The 24038-nt window shown below is 42.5% G+C and overlaps 1 protein-coding gene across 1 annotated transcript in view; it reads right to left on the bottom strand.

Annotated features, from left to right (window-relative positions):
- Window positions 1-24038, bottom strand: part of LOC118509494 — a 75852-nt gene that overhangs the window by 43226 nt on the left and 8588 nt on the right. Inside the window, exon 2 of the mRNA XM_036050149.1 lies at window positions 22325-22789. Within this exon, the coding sequence (XP_035906042.1) occupies window positions 22325-22580 (256 nt within the window). The 5' untranslated portion in view covers window positions 22581-22789. The remainder of the gene's footprint in view (window positions 1-22324; window positions 22790-24038) is intronic.

Genomic DNA, 24038 nt, shown 5'->3' with positions numbered 1-24038 from the left:
AACCAGGACTGCAGGTGAGATGGATTTTGTGCAATCGACCGAGAAGCAGCAAGGAGGGGGTCCCACCCACTCGCCCACGGAGGACGATCGTAAAAGTTGAACGAACGCGTTTGAACGAACGTAAATTGAGTTTACAGCAGCCTGGCAGAAGGTAACTTTCACTCGTGCATCCACGTGTCGGTGCTCCCGGGGATGGTAGGAAAAATCGATACATCATCGTACGCTGTTTCGGTGTACGCAGTCACCGCCGAAGTCGGTACAGGCCAAGTTGTACAAAGTTGTGCGAGAAGTCTAAATCAATGATTCTATCTCCTCCGTACTCATCACCACGCAACCCCATGGTTCGTTTAGCCCAGATCCTACCGACCCATCTATCGGTGGTCGGGACGGGACTACCATCGGGTTGGTGCAATGTTCGTTAGCCTATTGACTGGGCAAAGATTGATTTACAAACAAACATACACACACACAGCCACGATGGTTCGTCGAATCGATTCGTAGTAAATTTACTTCGTCGGCATTACTACGCCGCTAGCAACAGGTGGCCTGGTAACCGTACTCCATATTCTTGGTGCCGCTTTCTGGTTGGCATTGTAACACGTTTAACAAGCAACGATTTTCTGTGGAAAGCGAAAATCACGTGTGCTTTTGTGTTACGGCTGACAGAAAATGGATTTTACAGAGATGTGCATCAAACGATTGATTGGAACGCATTTAGTAATACGCATGCACGTGTGTAAAGTAACTTCAACAAAGGAAGTGATAGGATCTCTGTTGCTTGGAATGTCCAAAGCAATCCGTACGATTTAATTGACCGCAATGACCTACAAATGTGCAGCCATAATGGTTAGCTGGTAACATAACGATAATGATATCGAACGACTCAAACGGCGTAAATAAAATGTTTTATACCGTAGTGTCCAAAAAAGTAGGCCCAAACCGAGGTGGAGTCAATGCCTGAAAGTGATGCTTAGAGACTCTAAAAAGGCAGTAAAAAGGACAGAGCCAATCGCATTTTTCTAACAGTCCTTTCTAACAGTAAGTAAGTAAGTAAGTAAGTAAGTAAGTAAGTAAGTAAGTAAGAAAGTAAGTAAGTAAGTAAGTAAGTAAGTAAGTAAGTAAGTAAGTAAGTAAGTAAGTAAGTAATTAACTAAGTAATATAATGAGGACAATACAAAAACGAACACGAATTATTTTAATCACTTCTAAAATAAGCAACTCAACAACACAATCGCCAGTATAAAATCATAAATATGCGCCGACTAAATTAATGCGCATGCAAAATTGATGCTACCGGTGATAGAGCAACACGACATTCCTTAGACCTGCCATTCTTTGCTGTAAAACCAGTAGCAATGATCATGTCACAACAATTTGTTCTCCACAGAAGGCTTGAATGTTTAATGGCGCCTTTTGAAGCTTTCGTTTCGACGTCCCATCACGAACGACCAGTGTCTGAGCATCGTCGTTATACACTATTTGGTGCTGTTTTTTTTATGTTCCCTGTGTTTCTGTTTTATTTGCAACCATTAGCCTTAGTGAGCGACAGTAGCATCACCCCTCCCGTTCGTTGTGACGTTCTTTACTGACATTAACGGTTCGGCCATCTTTCGCGCTGCGCTCAGCTTCCGCTCATTGCTAGCTGGGAGAGATGGGAGTATTAATTTAGTCGTTGATCGCCACATTTTCGACAGCAGCACGGTATGGACGGGCACAGAAAAGTCGTGTACGGGACGAAAACGCAGCAAAATAAAGATGTTTATCGGTTGTGATTAACGACTTCCTTGCGCGGGTTTAGGTGACCTGGCGGCAATCTGTCCTTGGCGAAGGTACATCGCGATAATGACGGGTTTTTGCGCAGACAGGTTTGTGACAGGCGCATGCTGAACATGTTAGCAAGACGTGCGCGTGCCCTAACTATGTTTGCTTAAACTGCCTGGACACATAACATGGTTGTTTTTTGTTCAGTTTTAATTAACCTGTGAGTTATTGCTCGATGTGCAATTACAGCTGAAAACAAATTATTATCAAAATTATAGCTATTTCAATCCAGTTTTTTTGCCTCTTGAGTCTCTCGGATAAGATCTTTTCTCAGAAAACCCTTTACCCTTTAGTCAATCCACTCTAGCGCCAGAAGGTGATTTAATCAAGCGTTAATCATCGATGCAAATAAACACTTCCAGTTCACCTGGTGCGCCGCAGTTAGCGGGCTAGAATAATAGCTTAGCTTCGTGTTCCCACCACCCGAACCGGTATCTGGCTGAGAAGAGTTGCATTTTAAGTCACCATTTGTTTTTTTCTTTCACGCAAATCCCAGAGCAAACACATTCCAGCCGATAATTGATAGGGTAGCATTCTGCAGTAATTACATAACATATGTACTTCGGTATCTGACCTATCGGCACCGAGCAGTTTTCCATACTCCCGGCCCCGCGTCACGTTCAGGGGTATCGCAGGTCCGCGCATATCGCCACGATCGCCCGACCAGAAGTGACAAACTGGTTGACAAACGCCGTAATGAAATGACAAACTGGGAAGGTTTGTTTCTAACCAGGCAAATTAGTCTCGTTGAGAAGGAAATTAATTGACCGTAATTACTCAACCCGGGGTATGAGCAGGTACGAATAAATCGGTTACTATTATCTGCGATCCAACAGCACGTTGCTGGCATTCGATTGGTTTCCTTCAAAGGTAAGCGTTTTTAAATTCAATTAAAATTTTAATTATGGGGGGGTGGCGGGAGTTTCATTTGCTGTCAGCAACAGTACACCTCCCACTTCTCCATGGGCTCGATCCGTATCTGGCCGGCCTGTGCTTGGCGTAAGGAATGAATGGTAAGGTGATGGACATAGCTACGGATACATATGGTCTTAGTCTTTGGGCAGCGTATCGAAAAACACTCAGCAAAAGCATTTGGCCTAGAGATTGATTTTCACGTCGAGGATGATCTAGGATTTGCAAATGAAAATGCTGCCACACAATGAGTCTTGAGTAAAAATGTGGAAATTTGTGAGGCATTGGTTGATGACCAGTTCTTCAATTCGGCAGTTCAATTCTTTTTCGAAAAACCCAACTGAAGGCAGGGAAATAATTACAAGGAAGGAACCCAGGAGTTCCTGAATCTTATAAGCGACGAAGAATATACCAGGACAAGAAGGATATAGTTAAACAAAACGCACCGTTCATCTCTGAGACAAAGTCATCTAAGTGACAATCATTCAAAACGAGCAGCTACCGGGCCTGAACCTTGTTAAAAAAATTCTATATTCGATAGGAGTGCCTGCGATCGTAGAGACTCCTACCTGATCTCATCCTCGACCTGTAATCCTTTACCGGAGGACCCTATCCAACGATTCTGAAGCCAAGGCGGAATAGCTACGGTCAAAGGTCCATGCCAACTGCTCAAGGTTCAGACAATCAAGGGCTTAGGTCCATGATAACTGCCGGGAAAAGATGTCAATATTTTTGTATCATGTCCCTTGGATATACAATACATCCAAAATTAAACCTGTTTATCCTATTTACGTTAATTTATTTCACCAACTTTTAGCATTTAAATAACCACAAATAATATTTCGAACGTTATGCAACCGAACAAAATGCTGACAAAAACTTCATCGTTATTCCAGCTAATAAGCGTCTCGCTTACGTGAAACGCAACAAAAAAAAAACAGAGCCATGAACAAATATTGATCCTACCTCAGCTTAGCATTCACAGTTCCAAAAATGCAAACGAAAAAAGAAAACCAAAACCAACAAAAAAAAAACACCCAATCGAACCCCGTCAAACAAATTCCAAAACCGCCAGACAAATATCCTTTCGCGACCGTCAAACTTCCGCCGATGCAAATTCAATCATCAAATAAATAAAACTTCCACCATCGTCGCGGCTGTCACCATTCCCACCCCAAATCTCGGTCCTTGCTTTCCCATCATCGAACGAGCTTGGTGCATCGACACACACACAAAATCGGTCGATACGATCCGCGTCCGCAAGAGTAAACCATGTCACGTCACTGTCTGTAGCGCTTCCCACTTTTGGGAGTCGATCTTTACCTCTGCCCCCCCCCAAAAACAGCCCGCCACCAAAGAGGACAAATGGAGCAAAACATTTCAAGGTCAACCCGAATGGAGGATACGCGAAAATAAGGGCAAACTGAGTGACTTAAAAATAGCGAGAAGCACAAAAAAGGTACAATTAAAAATACTTTGCTTTCTCGGACGGGGGCAGCAGAAGTCATTGCTTTTAAATAAATTGTATCGAACATTGCCGAACACGTTCGGTGGCCTATATCTAGCCTAAATTGCGTTCCTGTGTTCGGAGGAAAAGTAAATGAAATTAGCTCTTAAAATAAAATAAAAGAGCTTGAAAATTTCCAACGAATTCAATGGAGACATCTTTATCGAGTGTTCGAATTTTGAATCATTTTCTGCACATTCCACCGAAGGCGGAGCGGCCCGACAAGGCACACACCTTAAGCTGACGCCAAACACTCTGCCAGAATACGAATGCGAGACTTGGCGATGTGGGCCAACCTTACAGTTTTGAGGGTGTTTCGGTGCTGGTGAAGAAACAGAAATCAATTGACGGCTTGGCAGTCGAAGATGAAGCAAAAAAAAAAACAAAAAGGGGAAACCGGTGCAATGATTTATGGCTAAAGCGTGATGCTAAACAGTTTTTAACGCACACGCGCGTTGTTGATAATTAATTAATGAACAAAACTCTGCTCACGAGCCAAACTATCTGCTTTAGCTTGTTTTTTTTCTGTCGTTTTTTTGTGAGCTAATGAAGGTAAATGTTTCCCCGTCGTAGGCTTCACCGTTGAAGTTGACCAAAATCGGTAGCTTATTAAATGGCATGGCTATAACAGAATCAGCTAGGTGTCACCGGAGAAACTGAAGTGTTGTTTTGTCGTAATTAAAGCATCTTACGTGACCAAACTGAGTAATGCATGATTGATGTTTGAGATTTATTCATGTGGGCAGTGTAAAGGCAACGAAGGAAATGAATATCGAAAAAATAAAAAATAAATATTTAATTTTTGAAGGTTTTATATTAAAATAATTTAGAAGTCAAATAACATTATAATAATTGTTTTTTAGAAAAATGCAAAATCTTTTTTTATGAAACAATATTATAAGCTATTTATTATAGTATTTCTCCGGCCTTGAAACAAATGCCTCAATAAAATACAACTTTGAGATATACAAGGTATTCCAACGTTTCCGTTTTCGTTTTGACGACTTCCCAAAAAAAATTGTAGCAGTTTTCAGATATTTTTGTTTTCTTCCCGAGATTTTGGAGCGTTTCCCTAATTTTTTTTAATTCGTGTTAATATTTTTCGAAACGCCTGTAGAACAGCAACAATGCAATAACTTTGACAGTTTTTTTCTATTCATGAGGAACGACTTGGACCTATTGCTTTAACTTGATAAGTTAATGAAAATAAAATTACTTAAATAGAATAGATCATTGTTTCAAATAAATTAAGCAAAATTTATTAAATATTTTTCACCGAGCAAAACCATTCCGACTCGTAACTTGTATGTGGTAATTACTCCTAGCAAAGTAATTAGCCCTTCGTACGGGGAGGCGATGCTGTGAAGACTGGTGTCGTTATCGCTTAAGTCATCGAACGAAAACTTGCCTGTCTGGGTTACTTTAAAAACTTCTTGAATACCCCAAAAATAAAATAAAAAATTTAAAAAAACTTGAGAGAAAACTTTAAACTACTGTCACCAAAACCATAGGAGAGAGTCAATAATTTTCGAGGCACCCTGTATCAACAGCAACAGATTGTTAAAATATTTAAAATAATAATCTACTTTTCAATTCCCCCACACTTGTTGTTATGTCCCGAAAAAGATTAAAAGTATTTTGTTTTAAACAATCCCGCATTTAGTATGTTAAAGTAGAAAAGTGATGTAAGCAACGATGATTGATTCATAAAAAAATCACTCAAAATGCAGCAAAAAAAAATCCGCATCCTAATACAATTTAATAATGATTATGCAACCCGTAAGTCTTCGTATAATATTAACAGACCGTACTCAAACCAGAACAAACGTCATCAACCGAAAAGCAATGCTATAATGGATATTAAAAGAAAAAAACACCATCCTCCATAAAGCTCTCCAGCAGCTAACGCTTCACTTATATGCCCCTTCACTCATCACACGAATCACATCATCATCATCATCGTCATCATCATCGCACAAACGGGTCTATGTATATTCCGCGAGATAAACCGTGGCGACCTTGAAACTGCAACCATCCAACACGTTCACTGCACGTCTTCCCAGACACTCCCACCTCTTTCTCTCCCGCTTCCTTCCTCACCCTCTCACCTCCTGTAACTCAACCACCCCTGTTTAACCGCCGGTGCATTACACGATGCAATCGACACGTTGCAAAATTTGCAACAGCACAAAAAAAAAGAACGAATAAACACCACGAGCGTACGCCGTCTACCGAAGCATCGTAATCCGATGGGCAGTAGTAAGCAAAACACAGACTCTCCCCAAAAAAAAAAAAACGTTAACAGAGACAGAGTCAACTGTGTGGAGAGAAAAAAAAAACGCACGCTCTGCATGCTGCTCTCATCTGCCACCAAAAATAAAACAAATAAAGTGACACCAGGGCCTCCAGAAAGGCAACAAAAATCCTCCACGCCACACTCATAACAATAAACCGTATAACAAGCGAGCAAATACACGGTTCGCGTCGAATTCACCCTTCGTGGCGTAGGCGTTCCAGGTCTGCCAAAAGATGCCAAACGTGCAAAAGAAAAAATCCACCCTCACGAAATGTGTACTATAAAAAAGAAACAGCACGAAGAGTAAGTAAGAGTGTAGAAGAGCAGACAACTAGAAACAATAGTAGTACGAAAAAGCGAAAGGTGCGAATAAAAATCGATCCACGGACTTTTAGTAACGTTTTATTCGTCTTGCTATCTCTTCCATCTCTCTCTCCCTCTCTTCCTCCTCAGTAAGGAAGTAACAGGAAAGTATCACGCTTTGCCACTCAATATGCAACGTGCCAAATCGCTTTGACAGCACGATCAAATCGAACTGCACCAGTGCAGCGGCAGCCATTCGATGTCCCGAACCGCTCGCTCGCTGGTGTTGATCCGTGAATTCTTTGCGACTGATTAACAGAAGTAACAGAGCAAAGACGAAATAAGCAAAAAAAAAACCACCGCCCCCCCCCCCCCCCCCCGCTTAGAGCAACACCATTTCAATCGTTCGACTTGGAACCAGCCGGCAGGGATCGTGGCGTGTGGCTGTCCGTGCGAGAAGCAAAACCTAAAGCCAGTCATAACACTGACGTGATGATGCAAACGACGCACACGAGGGCGGAAGCAAACACGGGATTGGCATACAAGCAAAAAAAAACGGTCGAAAACTGGACAGAATTAGTAAACCACGGTTCGAATGATGTCTGGCCGATCGCGAGTACAGACTGAGTCGGGTGAGTCGACCCGAAATTGTGCGTTCGGGGTGTTTTTTTTTAGGTTTTATTTTGGCTCTTTTTACCGTATTCCAAGTCACTGGACGGAAGGATGGAGTTTATTGAGACCATAGTTTGTGTGTGTGTTTCTCGCTGGGTGAGTATTTTTAAGCAGCTTGCCAGACAGTTTCGGTTAGTTGTTTGGGTTAGGCTGGGTATGCAGAATGATCGGTTTTTGGCTGCAGCATCATCACCGAACCGAGCCGTGAAATTACACAATCGGATCAGCGCTTGCTTGAAGGGTGTTGCTAATGCTGTGTTGCTGTGGCGCTTGTGTTTATGACAGTGAATGCATAACGGATTAGCATCTTCTGCTTTGAAGGAAGGGAGGATCTAAGTAAGTGACACAATTGTTGAAGGCCCCGTGGTTTCAGCAGTGAAGATTAGAATGGAATAGTAGCCGAGTAAATTGAAGGTTGAAGCCTATTTAAATTATATGGTTTGGTTTAGCTAGAATGTTAGCAACATATTGCTTAAGTGTAAGAAAGAAAGTTGGTTTAATTGCTATAGCATGAGTATTTTAGTGGAGACTGTATATATTCTCCCGGACGCTTGAACCTTGGCAGTTAGAAATTGGGACCAAATAATCACTGCATCGACATTTCTGAAAAGACGAATGAAGATGTCCCAGAGTCTTCGCTACAGAGATAAGACTTATTGATTTTTCTTGACCGACTCTCAATAATTGGAAATAGGGGAGGTATTTCAAACTCTTGAGGCATAGCTATTCTGAATGAATATAGAGACATGAACTCTTCTAAAAAATATTTTCAGAATTATTCGGATACGATAGACAAACAGGCGATCATAAGCAATCGCCTAAATATTTATCTCAACCTTAATTAAAAATGCAAGACACTAGTATCTAATATAAGATACCCGCAGAGGAGCTGATCATCTAAGATTGGGAAAGCTCTTCTTCTTAAATAACTTTACAATGTCGAGAGGTCTTGGCCTGGCATTTCAGATTTTTCGTGATTAGATTTTACCCGTTCCAGGATAGTAAGTCCTGTGTCAGGATTTGATTTGATACCCGAATCGCCCCAATAGATTGAAAAAATTATGCCACCATAAAACTCACATCATGACATACTGGCTGACTTTAAAATAGATTTATTTACACATTTATCGCACTTAATTACACCTATCTCTCCGACCATATAATGGTAGAATAGACAAAAATGATAGCTACGTAGCTAGATAGTCAGTCCTCTTTACATGGGAACAGTCCATATAGGATTTGATCGCCATGAACTCTGAACACACTTGAAAAATCTGAACTGAAACATATATTAAATTGGACCAAGCCCAAGAATATCCTTAAGAGACTTTCGATTGAACAACGCTCAACGGAATAATTTAACGAATTTTTTGACAGCGATTGGCATCAACAAAAAAGACTAAAAATTAATATAATAATTTATTAACTACGAAACTCCAAAGTCTTTAGCCAAAGAACTAGGATTAATATAACAAAAGTTATCTAATAAATCGAAAAAAAAATATTTAGATTTTATAAAATAAAATACCCTGAAAAAGAATATCCCCATGTTCATAACCATCAAACACACGACCAAAGTAATAACTATGCTAAAAGCACTGACACAAAATGTGATTGAGCTCTCTGTTGCCTTTTCAGAGCGCTAAGGATTTGCAGCAATCTCTACAAATAGCAGCTTCCACCGGGCTAGTCCCGCGACACTGCTGACAGCAACAGTGGCCAAAGGAAACGAATAGCTTAAAATTTGCAATAAGAAATAGTAGGTACCACCTGTCTACAGATGCAACTTCTAACGTGTGCATATGCAATATCATTCCTGGAAGTGTACGTTTTTTTTTTGCTCGCAAAGATGAAACACAAAACCGGTAAGAAACCACCGCCAGAAGATGCAATCCCACCCGAAGCTCAATGGAAAGCGATTAAGGCGAACATACCGATGCGGAAGTTACACGAAAGAAGACAGAAAAAAAAGCCATCCCCGGCGTGGACAGACGCCGGTAAGACGCCTCCACCGTCACGGCTAAACGGTGTGTCGCACGCTGTGAATTCTGTCTTCGAAATGGAAACGACGTACGGCACGAACGCTGCTGGCAGTGTTCGGTGTTTCCGTTTGTTTGTATTTTTCCCTCCCCATCCACCCTTCCTATCTCACAAAGCACATTTTCTCTCCGTGTCGTGTGAATGAAACACTTCCTCGGCCGGCTGTGTCCTCGCCGAACGCCAAAAGATGTCGAATCGCCGCGAGGAAGTTAACGACGTCATGCTCGTGCTGGAAATTGTTCGGGAGGATGGGTTTTCATTTCCGGTGCCATCTTGTGTTTTTCGCCCCTTTAGCTCAATCGGTAAAGGACGTGGAAAAGCGGGACGAAGGTGTTGAAGGAGCGGGTCGTTTTTCAATCTGCATTTAAGCTACATGTGCTACATCCTTTTGCGCCAATCTCCAACCTGGGCCATCCTCTACAAACGCTTATCGTTTTTCCCCACTGAACTAGTTTTCTCAGCTTGTGACGCTCGTCTCCCCCACCCCCCCACCCACCAACCCGTTTTCCCGATCGGAGCATTTCCCTAGCCGTTCGCTTTTCCTTTTCATCCCTAGCGGAACTACTAATGATGCTGGCGATATGTGAGAATGCAGAAATTAGGGCAATATTTCACTGTGTTGCTTCGGGGACATTGGGGCGCGCGCTCGCTCCGCTTGATACGTGCAGGTCGATTTTATTCTTGGGGTAGGTTCTGGCTGCGTGTCTAAGTGTTGAAATCACGCCGATTCCCTCGTGTGCCACGTGGAAAGGAAACTTTGGGTCCGCGCAGTGCGATCACCAGTCAAGTATCGTTGGGGTGGATGGCACTCGAGCCGGCCGGTCGGGTGTTTTAAACCGGGAAGTGTTCCCTCTGGTTGGATGCATCAACTCCAATAAGGAGCAGGGGGTTGTGGCGTTTGATAAAAAAAATCTCTTGCGAAATGTTTTACAAAAAGATTTAAGGGTTCGGCTAGCAAATGTTGGCCAAAAGTAACGCCTTCTGTAGAAGTTAAGTAATAAATTATTTAAGTATATTTTTAGTAATTAAACATATTTAAGAATTTATGAAATTGTACAAATTTCTTGCAAAAAGTAGACATAAACTCACGGTTCATTTCGTCAAGCTCGCAAGGTTCAACCGAAACAAGTTTGCCGTTAAATTGAAGCGTTACGAAGCGTTACATTGAGCTGTCATTTGCTGCTTTGACTGTTTCGGTTGTGTGCTGATGTATCCTTAGCAGAAATTGCAAAGCACAAAGAAAAAAATGAAATCCTTTTGTACAAACCCTCCAAAAACTATTCAATACAACCATCCAAACTATTAATCCCCTCGTTGCCCATCGGTATCCCACTGGCCAAAACTGAAACAAAGCTTCAAAATGACACGCTAGTAAAATGTGCTAAAAAATGGCCCCACTGACAGCGTACCTCCTGCGGCACGGTCGGGTTTTACGAGCTTGCGGTGCCGGTCGTGCATCCCGGTGCACGGTTGCATCGCATCAACCGGTAAATAGTGCTGCATTCCACCGGCGCACGTTGACACTAAATAATACCATGCAAAACATCTTGTACGTACAACGGCAAATAATCATAATAAAAAATCCCCACCAAACATCGCGCACACACCAACAGGCCCAACAACGTCGTCAGTTCGCTTCCCTAAAAAGAGCAATAGTAGCTGCGAAGGAAAGTGTGTCCACTAACGATGCGCTTGCATCACATGCGCCTTTCGGGATGGAGTGCAAACGAGCGACACCGATAGGGCGCGTGCCGCATTGTATCATGGTCGGCGGACACACACCATCTCGCCGGCGCCTCGTCCAATGTCGATGCACTTTTGTGCAACAGCGTGTCCGCTTGTTTTCGAGATGGGACTCGAGCTTGCCTGCTTCGGCTCTCAGCGTGCGTTTCTTCTCCGTGCGGTGTAAAACCGATGTGCAACCACACGCGCCACACACACCGAAAGTAGCGGTCGTAAGAGGACAACAGAAATAATTAATATCATAATCGGTGTGTGTGGCCACGGAATGGGCTGGGTGGAGAAAAAAAGGGGAAGAAGCTGGGGGCTAACTTCGGTAATGAATGGTGCAACGATGCAAGCAACGCCGCGACACGCTGCAACTACGAAGCACGATTTCTCGAAACGGTCACGGTTCTGTTGGCGAGTGGCGCGTATTTTCGGCCCGAGGAACATTATTCATTCTTGATGAATCATTTTGTGTATTGTAAATTTATCACAGGTGTTGTTGGGAGATGCAAGGCAGAACGTTAAGCTGTGCCAGTAGAAATGAGTTTCTTGTTGTTAACATTTACATTTAAATTCAATAAATAAAATCTCCGTGTCATGGCTTTGTGTAGCGATTTAACACTCTTTTTCTTTTTCAACACTTTTTTATGTTCAATTCACATTTACTTCGAGCAGTTAACATTTACGAGCTTAAAACACAAAGGTGGCATAATAATTTATTTAATTTATTATTTGATTTAAAAAAAATACTTTTTTAAACATTTAATCCTCACGAAAGAGTCGCGAAAAAATTTAAAGGAATAATAATGCTAAAATTGTACATCGCTCGAAAGATTGTCCATCGTTTCTATGAGGTCTTGGCCAGCCATTTGTGGTTTTCTGTGACTTAATTTTACTCGTAGTAAAGTAGTCAGCCCAACGTACGGGGAAGCGGTCGGGATTGGATTTGAATCACGGATTTGAATCTGCAATCCTGCCGTGTGCAGATCGGCGCCGTTATTGCCTCGGCCACCGGACCGTGCCTGTAATATAATAAAGTTATCCATGATAATTCTGAATCAGATGGCGGATCGGTGGAAAAAACAGAAGCGTGGCTAGACTTTCACACTATAGGGCCGGATCTCAGTTTATTCATTTCTAGCACAGCTGATGGGAGTCACTTCTTCAATACAAATACATATTTTGAAAGTTTTTTGAAAATGTCGTGTGTTATAAAATAAATATCTTAATACATGCAGTATCAAAAATAATTTTAATTTAAATATAAAAGAAAGTATCTTTCCCTCCAAATTTCATGGCAGTGAACAGGAATCGTTTAAACAAATTATGCAAAAATATATTTACGTTAATATATTTTTTTATATTTTATACTTTGGGTCCGTTGACTTCTTTCGTCTCTTATATTACGTTGGTAAAGAAAGTTTTAAGCTGCGTGTATTTCTAAACGACTTTTAAATCAATGAAAAAACGGAGAAAAAAATTATTGAAGTGATAGTAATTTTTTTTTAAGACTTATGTTGTGTTTGAAATTTTCCTTCAAGATTGATTTCAGCTATCCCTTCGAGTATTTTTTTTAAATCGAAAAAAGGTGTTTGTATACTTCCGTTAAGGACTGTCTGAGATTCGAATCCCCTCTGTGATTTATTTTCCCCATCACTGTTCTATATGAAGCAATTCGTACAATCGAAGAGAAAAAAGAATATTAGTTGAGAAAATATCTCCTTTCCCCAAAACTTAAAAAACGAATTTTCGGTTGTTAAATCATCATGCAACTGTTTTCATCACGCAATGAAAAGAATTTCAAAAATGAATTATTATTGTTATGGTAAATATTCCCTAAAAATATTCCTTAAATAATGAACAAATTTTTTTATTGAATAGCGACTTGGCCCTTGCTAATTTAATTAATTCTTTATGCTACAATTACTTTTTGCCAATAAAATGTTATCGATACGCTTATGCAATCGCTATAAATAATTCATTGTAATAAAGAAAGGAATCGTAACCTTCAGCGTCCAATAAACAATAGTCCGGGCGATTCGCAATCACACCCGGCAACTCTTACATAACTATTGCTGCACTCTCGATTTCGCAATCACATTACCAAGGTAGTTCTAGCTTCGCCAAAACGGAGGTGGCGCACAAATATTCATAAATATAAAATCAACTCCCCAGCCCAACTGGTCCAGGTGGTCTAACATCAACGCCTTCGGGTGTCTCTGAATGCAATTGCATTCTTCCACACTACGATACATTTGTTCTGTGTGTGTGTAGTTTTTTGTGTATCTATCTCTTACTAACCATTCTGCCTAAGCCATACAGCCAAAAGTGCACACTAGCACAAAAAAAAACACCCCGTGTATACGCCAACCATCTCCAATCGGAGATTGAACGAATATTAAATATTCATCAATAACACGATATTTATAATACGCTTCGGGGTTCCGAAGCACGCCGACATACCAGACGGTGGAGTAAATATTTAAATTACGTCTTTCGGGATTTTTGCCTCCAGTTCTCCCGCACCTTCACGTGGCTACCGCTTATCCACAACCACCAGGCCGGCCAGACAGACGGTGTTAAAACAGCCGGGCGTACCGTAATATCCGATAACGGCCCCGGAATGCATGGGCCCGGGGTTGAGACAGACACAAGGGTGGTAGCGGTGGTGGTGGTGGTGGTGCTTTAACGCCAAAGTCAAAGCCACGAACGCAGGGAAGGGAAAAAATAAATCCAGAATGCCGAAAATGTACCGTCTTCCCTCCGACCAGCTCCGGACGGAAAAAATAGGTGCAGAAGAACAAACAACAAATACGCAACACGGGTTTCGTCCGTGGAAAAGCGATCGGGCGGTGTATTAAAGTCGCCGTCCCGAAAATGTCTAGCATGGGAAAAGGGGGGGCCAGACCACCACGGCCACGGTGGTTGAAACGTACGTGCGTACGTAACCTTCACCCAGACGAGTGACCGTGAAATCATCCACATCATCATCATCATCATCATCGTCGTCGTCGTCGTCGTCGGTCCTGTTTCTGCCCTACTGTCTGGGGAAAAAAAGAGGCGCGGATTTTTGGGGTTTTCCTCAACATCTTTTCCTCACCACCGCGTTTCCCATTTCCCATTGTTTCCTTTTGATTCCGCGCCAGTCAGTGACGTACCTCACGTGTTCCAGTTGCCCGCGCGGGTAATTGTATTAGCCCGAGCCACACGGACCACGAGATCCCGGGGATTGACGGGCGACTGTCATCATCAGTCGCCGGTATCGTCACCACCCGGGGCCTAACCTTACCGGTTACCGGATTTCCTGACGCGATTGTGTGCCTTTTTCCATGTTTTTTTTTTATCTCCCACCGTCCGCCAAGTGTGCTTGAAGTAAGGGCAAATAAAGCAGAAGGAAAATATGTCCGGGAATTTTATGGGCAGCAGCAGCAGCGGAGTTCGGAGGATGGAAATATTTTTGCCTTCCATCCTATATAAAGCTCCACCGTTTTTTTGTGGCTGCATTTCTGTACTTTGAGGAAAATCCTTCACGAAGAGCTTTTTGAAGGTAGTAGCCGAAAAAACAAAAGGAAACACACACACACACCGAAAAAAAATTAAGAAAATACAAGAAATTACGTTCAGCTACGGTATACGAGACGGAAGGCAAAAAAGTAAGGGACCACCTCGAGGGATTCCTCGAGTAAAACAGATTTTTCCCCCTGCAGCGCCTTCCCGGTAGGAGAGCCGATTTTACAACCGGCTTTTCCTCGGAAAGGTAACGCACCAAACCCGCGTGGCAGGAAAACCGATGTGAAAACGAAAACCAACAAACCAGCTCCGTCTGCACCTCAGTCTGGGTCGTTCGGCGTTGCCTTTTTTTTTGTTTGGTATAAGCTCACCGAGACCGTTGGAGTTTCCACACGCATTACGACATCATTTTGGGGCCAATTTTGAACGCTACGTTTAATTCACTTAACGCACAGGTCCCGGCTAATCTTTGGCCAGACGGATGACAAAAACTGTCTTTTAATAATGTCGCGCCTAAATCTGGCACAGAAGAGCCGGGAATAAATGATTGTTGTTTTTGGTTTGTTCATTGAAATTTTAATTGCGTTAAGCGTTAATCGGAGCTTAGAGTTTAATCCTTCTGACACGCCACGAATACAACGGTTACCCGTTTCGATGCGGTTTAATAGGTGGTCAACGATGGATGCCAAAACGATGCTTTCCACAATCCATCGACTCAATCGGGCTCAATCGTCCATCTGTTCACACTTTACATGGAACGAGAGTTGCGAAGGTACGTTTCGTGGCTGCATTTCAACATCCTGACGACCTTGTCCGCTCGCGAGGTTTAGTGTTTCGAGAGCAGACATTTTATTTACAAGATAGACACGAAAACCAAAGCGAAAAAAATAGCAAGTGCTATAAACACAGTAGGAGAACGATTCGGGTGGTTGGCTAATGGATGGAGTTTAGAACTTACGAACCGGACCCGGTGGTGGACCCGTTCAGACTGGACTTCTTTAAATATTTAGCCTCTGGGGATGATGGTGACATTTGGCGTGCCGAATCCGAAAGCGATCGGTTGCATTGACTGTGAGGTGATTTATTTGAAATTTGTAAGCCGTTTGAAGGATTTTTGAAGGTAGGTGGGATTTTTTAAATCACGGTCTAGTTTGTGTGTTCGAAACTAAAACTCGACTACTGATCAGATTTTAAGTATGAAGTAACAATTAACTCAAACATGCAAACTTCCATGATCATCCATATTCTGACTGGCTAAGCTAGCATTCTGGAAGTGATACAAGGTCTTTAAATTCATTCAAAATTTCCCCAGTTTGGGTTAGAAGTCAGCTGTTTTTATCAATATCTTGGAAGAGTACCCTGTAAGATCATATTTTGGTAATGTACAATACACATTTTTTGACAGTATTTTGGCAGAAAACTCACTCAAATTCTAGTTTTATAATGTGAGAAAACGTCATATATTCTCCTTCTCAAGAATTCGTATCTGAAAGAAAGAAAAAAAAAACAATTCCCGCCATGGATTCCTTGTAACAATGCTTCACGTTCCACGGCGAAAGTACTTAATAATCAGCAACACCTTGTACGGCTCTTCACCATAAAAGTGCACAGGAAAATGCCAAGGAAACTAACCGAATGTGACGAAACAGAGGAATAAAGACGGAACCGTTAGACCTACCAGATACCGGTACCGTACCTGGCGAGTGGTGCCACTGTTGCCACAACTCTCTTACCACGCCGTCTTCCCTACGGCCCATTCCTTCCTAGAGCTAGCTCCTCGAGTGTACTTAACCATTACCACTTCCAGCAGGGACCCCAAACATCCGACCACGGGCCGGGTTTTGGGTTTTGTGAACGGTGGGTGAAAGGCCGCCTCTTGACATGTTGACAATCTGCTGGTTGATCTGCATTTAACCTAGTTACAAAAGGTGCTCCACGACGCATGAGCCAGCTCATCCTCTTCTACTGGTGGGGTGCTATATGCTCACAGCACACCGCATGATGGATGATGCCATTAAACTTCCGACTCCCGAGCACGGGGTTGGCCTATATTTTGCACACCATCGTCCAGCGCATCTACTCGAAACGCAATCCCCGGTAGGCAGAGTGCGAGTGCAAGCTGGAAGGGTACCTTCCAACAGGTACATCACACAGGAATGTTCCATTTTGGCACATTGCGAGCTGGGGGCTAGCTGCAGTTGAATGATAATTTTAAAACAGTACGAAATGTTTAGCATGCTTGTTGTAGCGAAGAAGAAGATGATGTGAGAGATGGTGCAATAAATTTAGTTCATGCAGAGCGGAAGTTCAGTACATATATTCTTCCTCAGGTTTAAATCGTACAAGGTTTTGAGACTTGGCTTACGAATTAATTGTAAAATACAACTTTGGCCTTTAAGCTAATTTTAATAACTGAAGAAAGTAATCCACTCTTTAATAGATTTTAGTTGTTATAAGATTCACAAATATGGCTAGAGACCTTTAAGCGAACTGCACGCCTTACAGATCCCTCCAACGGTAACCATCTTCTTGTGCCAGACGTCCGAGACGCTCAGCCCATTGCATAATGCTCCAGGGTATGGCACGACCCTCAACCACGTTAATGTTGCGCAAAATCGCGCATGAAAACATTCACTTGCTTCTCCTCACGGGATGGTAGCACACTGCAGACGCGGTTTGCTTTCTTTTTGTTTACGAGCAAATCACCGCTCGGTGCGCGTACGGCTCTCGGCATGGTGTGCGCGTCCGTCGCGCCGGTTTTGATGGTGGAAGCAACCTATCTTCCAGCCACATCTTGATAGGACCGTGGCCGTCGCGGCAGTAATTTGTGTTCGTCGGCCGGTGGCCTCGTGGCGCACTTCTTCCGTTCCATCCTCATCTACATGCGGAGAGTCTGTGTACGATGAGGGCCAAAGGAAAGTGTAAAGTTCTTGCTCTCTGTGCTCGAGGAAAAACTAGCCGCCAAACCGTGCTGCTGCAAGTACTGATTGCAGGTTTGATGAGCGTCGGTTTTTCTAGCCCACCGAGCGGAGAAGCGGACGGCTTATACAAGTTCGATGATCTTTCACTTCCTTTTTGGTTGTGCTTTGTGGTGTGTAAAAAAAACCCGGCTGACGTTTGGTGGCTGGAAGAATGTTGCATATTGATGGCCAAATCGTTGTGGAAAATATCTCGTATGTTGATTGCGTGCGTTGGAGTCGAAAAAAAAGGAAGCTGATTTGCTATATTGATGTAGTCTTCAAGGACTGAATGGAAAATAGATTCCAAGCTGACCTTTCTCGTTGGGGAGAAACTCAGCCTGAGATTGACTGAATGTTATGGAATGGAATTAAAATGAGTTTGCCATTATTTAAACGAAGTATAATTCAAGGTTAGGATCACAAAAACAGTTTCTCATCTGTGCCTTCAAGACAAAATGTTACGATTAAATGTTTGATGAACGTCATTCGTAAATCAGGAATGAGGCTATCTTAAAAGAGTCAGAAAACTTTTTCTTGCCTCAACATCCCATCTAAGTAATGTTTACCATCTAATAGCTTACTAGACTTATTGATACTACGAGGGAATGGTCCGGATGGCTTTTGAACCTCGGTCCTGACGTGACTGACACCACCGTCGCTACTCTATCACCAGATCACCCCAGGTCAGATAACTTATTTCTCCAATTTCTAAGTTTGGAAAGTTTCTAGCTATAGCATGTGAGTAAAACCAATATCCAATATGATTCTTCAACGAAGAGTTTATCTCTTGACGAAATACATAATTCTCAGTTTATTTTGGATGAATTAGAAAAGGACGAAGTGGAATATTTGTAGGCACAATTAGGAGCTGTTCTCTCTTCTTCACCTAACGACCTATAATGCCATGCCCTGCCAGTGAGTCCTCATTACGTGTGGACGGTCCGGAAGGGATTTTAGCCGCCCCTAGCACTGGGGCATCACAATCAAGATTATAACCTCGGTTACACTTTCTCAAATTGGCGCTGTGGTAATGACAAGACCGAAATTCTTGGGCCCAGAAAAGTCTGTAACGATTCAACTTCTTCTAGAGCAGTATCAAGCAGTTCATGTTCAGCCTGAGCAGAGAATCCAACGAACTGCCTCTCGAAACTCCTGCAATGAATTTACTTCTCCCTTGATTCATTTGCTACACAAACCATTGCCGTTTACTGAAACAGTATTATGACAACATTTACCAAGACCTCTTTAAATCCACCCGGATCAAGTAAGATTGCACTACATGTGTGTACATCACTGCATCTCGCCCAACCGTCATACAAGCAACAGAACGCGAACGGAAGCACACTGACAGTTAAAACCCCTTGCCCTTGTGCAATGGTTGCAGGCGTTGGCGTACGTTTGACCATTCGGTTCAAGGTTTGTGCCGCGAATCGAAACCCATCCCGTCACGCAATGATGATTGCTGCCCTGTGTCTTCCTCCTTCAAAACCCACCACCAGCATGGGTGGGAACGAAGGCAACTTTTAGGAACTCTCGGTAAACCCACTCTCACCCACAGCATCCAGTTACTGCCAAAAACGTAATCCGACCGGGCCGACCATTCGCGTGGGCCTTGAACATTTGTCAGCAATTTGTCGCTGCCATGTCTCGGGCCGATCGCGACACGGGACGCACGCAATTGCAGTTCACTTTATGGCAAACACAAATATGAACACGTAAAACCGATCAGCTCGTCCAGGCTAAAACCCGGTGTTTTTGTCTTGGTCTCCCCCGGTCGGATGGTTGGAGCAAATGCTGCTGCCCCGAAACAAGAACGAAACGTTTGGCACAGTGTCAAGGTCACCGGTGATTACACTCCATCCGGACCATGTGGCCATGGGCTTACGGTTTTGTTTGCATTGGACAAGTCCAACATCCAACGTAGGCTTCCCGAAAGGGCAGTAGGGCCGGCAGCATGGATGTGGGCAGGACGGCAGACAGGCGTACGTGCCAGGACATTGCCTTAGGCCGTGTACGCTCGCTCCCCACAGCTGTCGGTTTTTGTATGGAGCGCTGTTTGCTTAGGCAGCCGCTAAAACCCCTTCGCTCGAAGCAAAAGGGACGCTGGTATCGAGCTTAGATTGCTTATGGACTCTAAAAATAAGCATTATTGCTGCCGTCGACGTGCAAGTAACTGCAGCGGATGCAGCTGTTTTCGCTGCTGTGCTGCTGTGGGTAGCGTGCGCGGGTGGGTCCGAGCGGAGCGAGGTGGGTATGTATTTTTGCGAACCTTGTCCGCTGCTTCAATTCGGCTGTTGCGTTGGACACATGGAGTGTAAACATTGTTGTGGCCTTGAAAACAAAATTGCACGTGAAACGATCGTGTCTGGATGTCATAAGGAGATTGGGATGGTTCTTGGATTAGCTTCTAGGGATTCGAGTTTTGAGAGGGGATTTTTTATCTTTAAATTGCATTTTTTCATGGCAAATTTAGCAAATATTTTAAATAAAATCCTTGGATACATCAGGTGACAAAGTACTTTGCTGTTGCTGTACCAACGAAATAAAGCTTCAATGAAGATTGTAAAAAGATTATTTTGAAATGTAAGTTCTCTGTGAAAATAAATCAGATCAAAAATTTATACTACTATTAAGAAAGTGCCAAATGAAGACGAGAAACATGAAACAAGATAGACATTTTGAGGTTATAATTAGAAATGTTTAGCAGAAATTAAATAAAGCAATATAAGTAAAGTAATCTTTTTTATCTGTAGCTTTTATAAGTGAAACAAAAGTTCTAAGAATTTATAGAGAAAAAAAATAAAAAACAGAATTTGTTTAAATTATAAAACTCCAAAGAAAAATCCCACAATGATCATTTGAAATTTGTATAAAAGCTCTTCAAGTGAATGGAAAAAATCGATGCAGATTGTTTTAAATTGGACAATAACTTCATTGGATATCCCAATTCTATCACATTTAGTGCAACGTTCTCATGTGTGCTTATGGAAAATTTGACTGTAACGGTTCTGTTAAAAAATCGTGATTGCCTTGACATGTCAACACAAGAAAAATGCCAATCAAAAGCAAATGTTGTATATTTTAAGGTGAATAAATGTTGAAATTCTGCACAAATCTTTAACCCACCCGAACTGCTGAAACAAATCACGTGCAGCATGATTATCCTCGCGCAAAAGAAGAACTGAATCTTCATGAAGGTTGCACTATCTTCCTTGAACACCGTGAAATCAAGTCGAAATGATATAGACAACTGCGATAGGAGTATTGAGAAAGGAAGACGATCGTATTGCGTTCGACCGACACGTTCTCGTCAAATTTTCCGGAAAAATATATTCCAAACTCAGCCGACCTGAGATCCTTGGACTATTTTTTAAAAATTAAATTTCGACAGAATATTCTGCAACACCAGATTGTAATTAATCCCAGGGACAAAGTTACCATGGTTTGCTCCAAGCTCCGGAGCAGGATGAAGGTCATTATCAAGGCCGAAGTCGGGTATTTGGAATTATTTCACAATAAGGAACCCTTTGTACAAAAAAATAATTGCCCTAAATGATCTTTTTTATTCTTTTTCCGTAGATAACTCTCGTATATTCCAGAAGGTACAGAACAGTTGGAGTTAAATTGAATGTTGATACTATCAGATAACTTTTGTACCATAACGTCATTCCTTGACACATAGTTTTCTTTGATGAAACATCTAAAACAAGTTGATATGGCATTTCTAGCGTAAATGGAAAATTCAATGTTTGGAAATTAAATAATAAACTACACACAACTACACAAAAACAAACATAGCTGCGTTACGCCATTTTCTATCACTCTTTACCCATCTCATTCACTGGATCATGTCAAAGACAAACAAAACCACAAACAAGTGTTTCCTCGATTGTGCAACACCCGTCCTATCGTTGTGCATGAAAAACATGACAGACACACATGATGGACGGCCTGGCCATGATGGTGTCCCACACGATCCAAAACCCTCTGAACGAATCTCAACGAATCAATTTTGCATCCCTCGATCGATCGCCCGGTTCGATTGCAGCAGAAATTAATTAATCTTCGATCGACACCAGCACCTGGCTGGCTGGATGGCGCAAAAACAAAACTCACGCAAAAAAAAAAAAAACAAAAATCTAACGGCAACGGTACTACTTTACACCCTTTGGGAGCCGAGCCGAGCCGCCGGTTAGCCCAACCCTGTCGCCAGCCTGGAATGCATTCTGCAAGTGCAGTTACTGCTGCTGCAAACCCGTCGCACCCATTATCGGTCCGACGCCGACGAAAAACCCATAAATCAAAGTTCCGTCTCGCAAGGGGTTTTGGGGTCGCCATACGACTTTGGCCGCTTCTTACGGCGAGCCTCATCGCCACTCCAAAAGGGTCGAGTGAAAGAATAGGAAAGATTAGGCTTGCCGTGAACCTAAACAAAATGGCCGGACCAGGGAGAAAATTACTTTCGCGACCTACCCGACGATCTCTAATTGATCCGCAAATGAATGGAGTGTTTTTCGCTTTCCATATTTTCTTCCCCGATGCATATGAGCAGCGCTGAAAAAGCAGATAAATTACCTTCGCTGTGGTCAATAACGGCAATTAGCAGCATAATCAGCAGCGTCAGCTTCGCCAGCGTCACGTCGAGGGTCGGGAACATTTTGCCACCGGCCACCGTTGCACCACGACCGACCGGCCGGTCACTGTGCCGAGGGACGGTGCTGGGCGTTAGTGCGGGCGCCATCGTGGCAGGCGATGGGCGTGAGATCGGTGCATGGCCGCTGCCGGAACCGCTGCCGGGTTTTCGATGCACTTCGGCCGATTGGATGCTCATTGTTTACTGGTGCCGATTTGAGGAAGCGCATCTTTCGTCGCGAATCACTACTGCCGGCCGCGCAACCGACACTGCAGCTGCATTGGCGGTGACACTTTGCTTACGGTTTGCCGGAGAAGCGAGACTGCACTTACATGGGGAAACACACACACACAAACACACTACATCGGGTGAAACAATTCAAGCCGGAATGGATTATTTAACGGGTTCTGAAAAGAGAAAAGAAAAATGAGCATTAATATTATATGGTAATTTAAAAAAAAATGAACTTTAAATATTGAGTTGTTGATTGTTGTATTCATTGTTTAATGCTGAAGAGATTTAAGTAAAAAAGAAGAAGAATTTATCTACACTATAGATAGTAAAAAAAGGGGCGGTCCGGTGGCCGAGGCGACAGCGGCGCCGGTCTTCACACGGCAGGGCCGGGGTTCAAATCCCATCCAGACCGCCTCCCCGTACTTAAGGCTGACTACTTTTCTACGGGTAAAATTAAGTCACAGAAAGCCAGAAATGGCAGGTCGAGACCTCTCGAGGTTGTAGAGCCAAAAAAGAAGAAGATAGATACTAAAAATAATAGAATATGTAACGCAACTTCCTTCAAATAATCCAAAAAAATCAATAAAATTAGCCTATAAACTAATAAACATCATAAAATAGACAAACTATTCTGTTTAAATTTACAAGTGAAACTAACTAATAAAATATGCATTAAAATGCAAAAAAATCCTCAATCTGCATGTTTCTGCGAAACAAATTCCTTGAATTGAAAAAAAGTTTTTTTTTACATTCCTTCTTCTATGGTTTTTGAACCTAAGCTATCTGAGACTTTGACCGTGGCAGTCGTAAAAAGAGAAATATTCGTATTTTTCACAATCTTTTTTCTGAATATTGATGATCTGTTGCTACTTTGTCCTGTCCAAAAACTGGTTGGATAAGGTCTTCTGATATTGGTTTACCCCAAACAAGCTATTGGTAACAGCTGATATCAGTTAGGAGACTCGCTGGTCGACGATGCGCTCACCGGTAAAAATACAAACTTAAACAACAACGAACCTCAGCGTCATCTCCTGCATATTTTGAGTGTATATAAAACTATTTCGTCTTAGATATGGGAGATGAGTTTTGTTTAACCTTGAAAGCCCTGTCCAGAATGTTCTAAGCCTTCTAGACGGAAAATTCCCTTTTTGAATAATGTTTTTCAATATTTTCCTCAGAAGAATCTCAGAAAATTTCTTCAACAGTTCGACGTACCCGGAATCTCTTCCCTATTTAATGCTTTCATGTTCCTTTGGAAGTGCGAAGATTTTAGAGAAAAAAAGTGCGATCATAACTGGTTGCCAGGAGGTGTTTCTCTATTTCCAAGTAACTCTTCAGTGATTAAAAGCATAGTACAAGCACAACTTATTTTGCAGTGTCCTGGCTCTTTTGACGATAACCACTCGATAACCAAAATCGAAA

The sequence above is a fragment of the Anopheles stephensi genome, chromosome 3 (genome assembly GCF_013141755.1).
Source record: "Anopheles stephensi strain Indian chromosome 3, UCI_ANSTEP_V1.0, whole genome shotgun sequence".
Lineage (NCBI taxonomy): Eukaryota > Metazoa > Arthropoda > Insecta > Diptera > Culicidae > Anopheles > Anopheles stephensi.
Note: the sequence above shows the minus strand (reverse complement) of the source record. Positions and strands in the feature narration are given on the sequence as shown.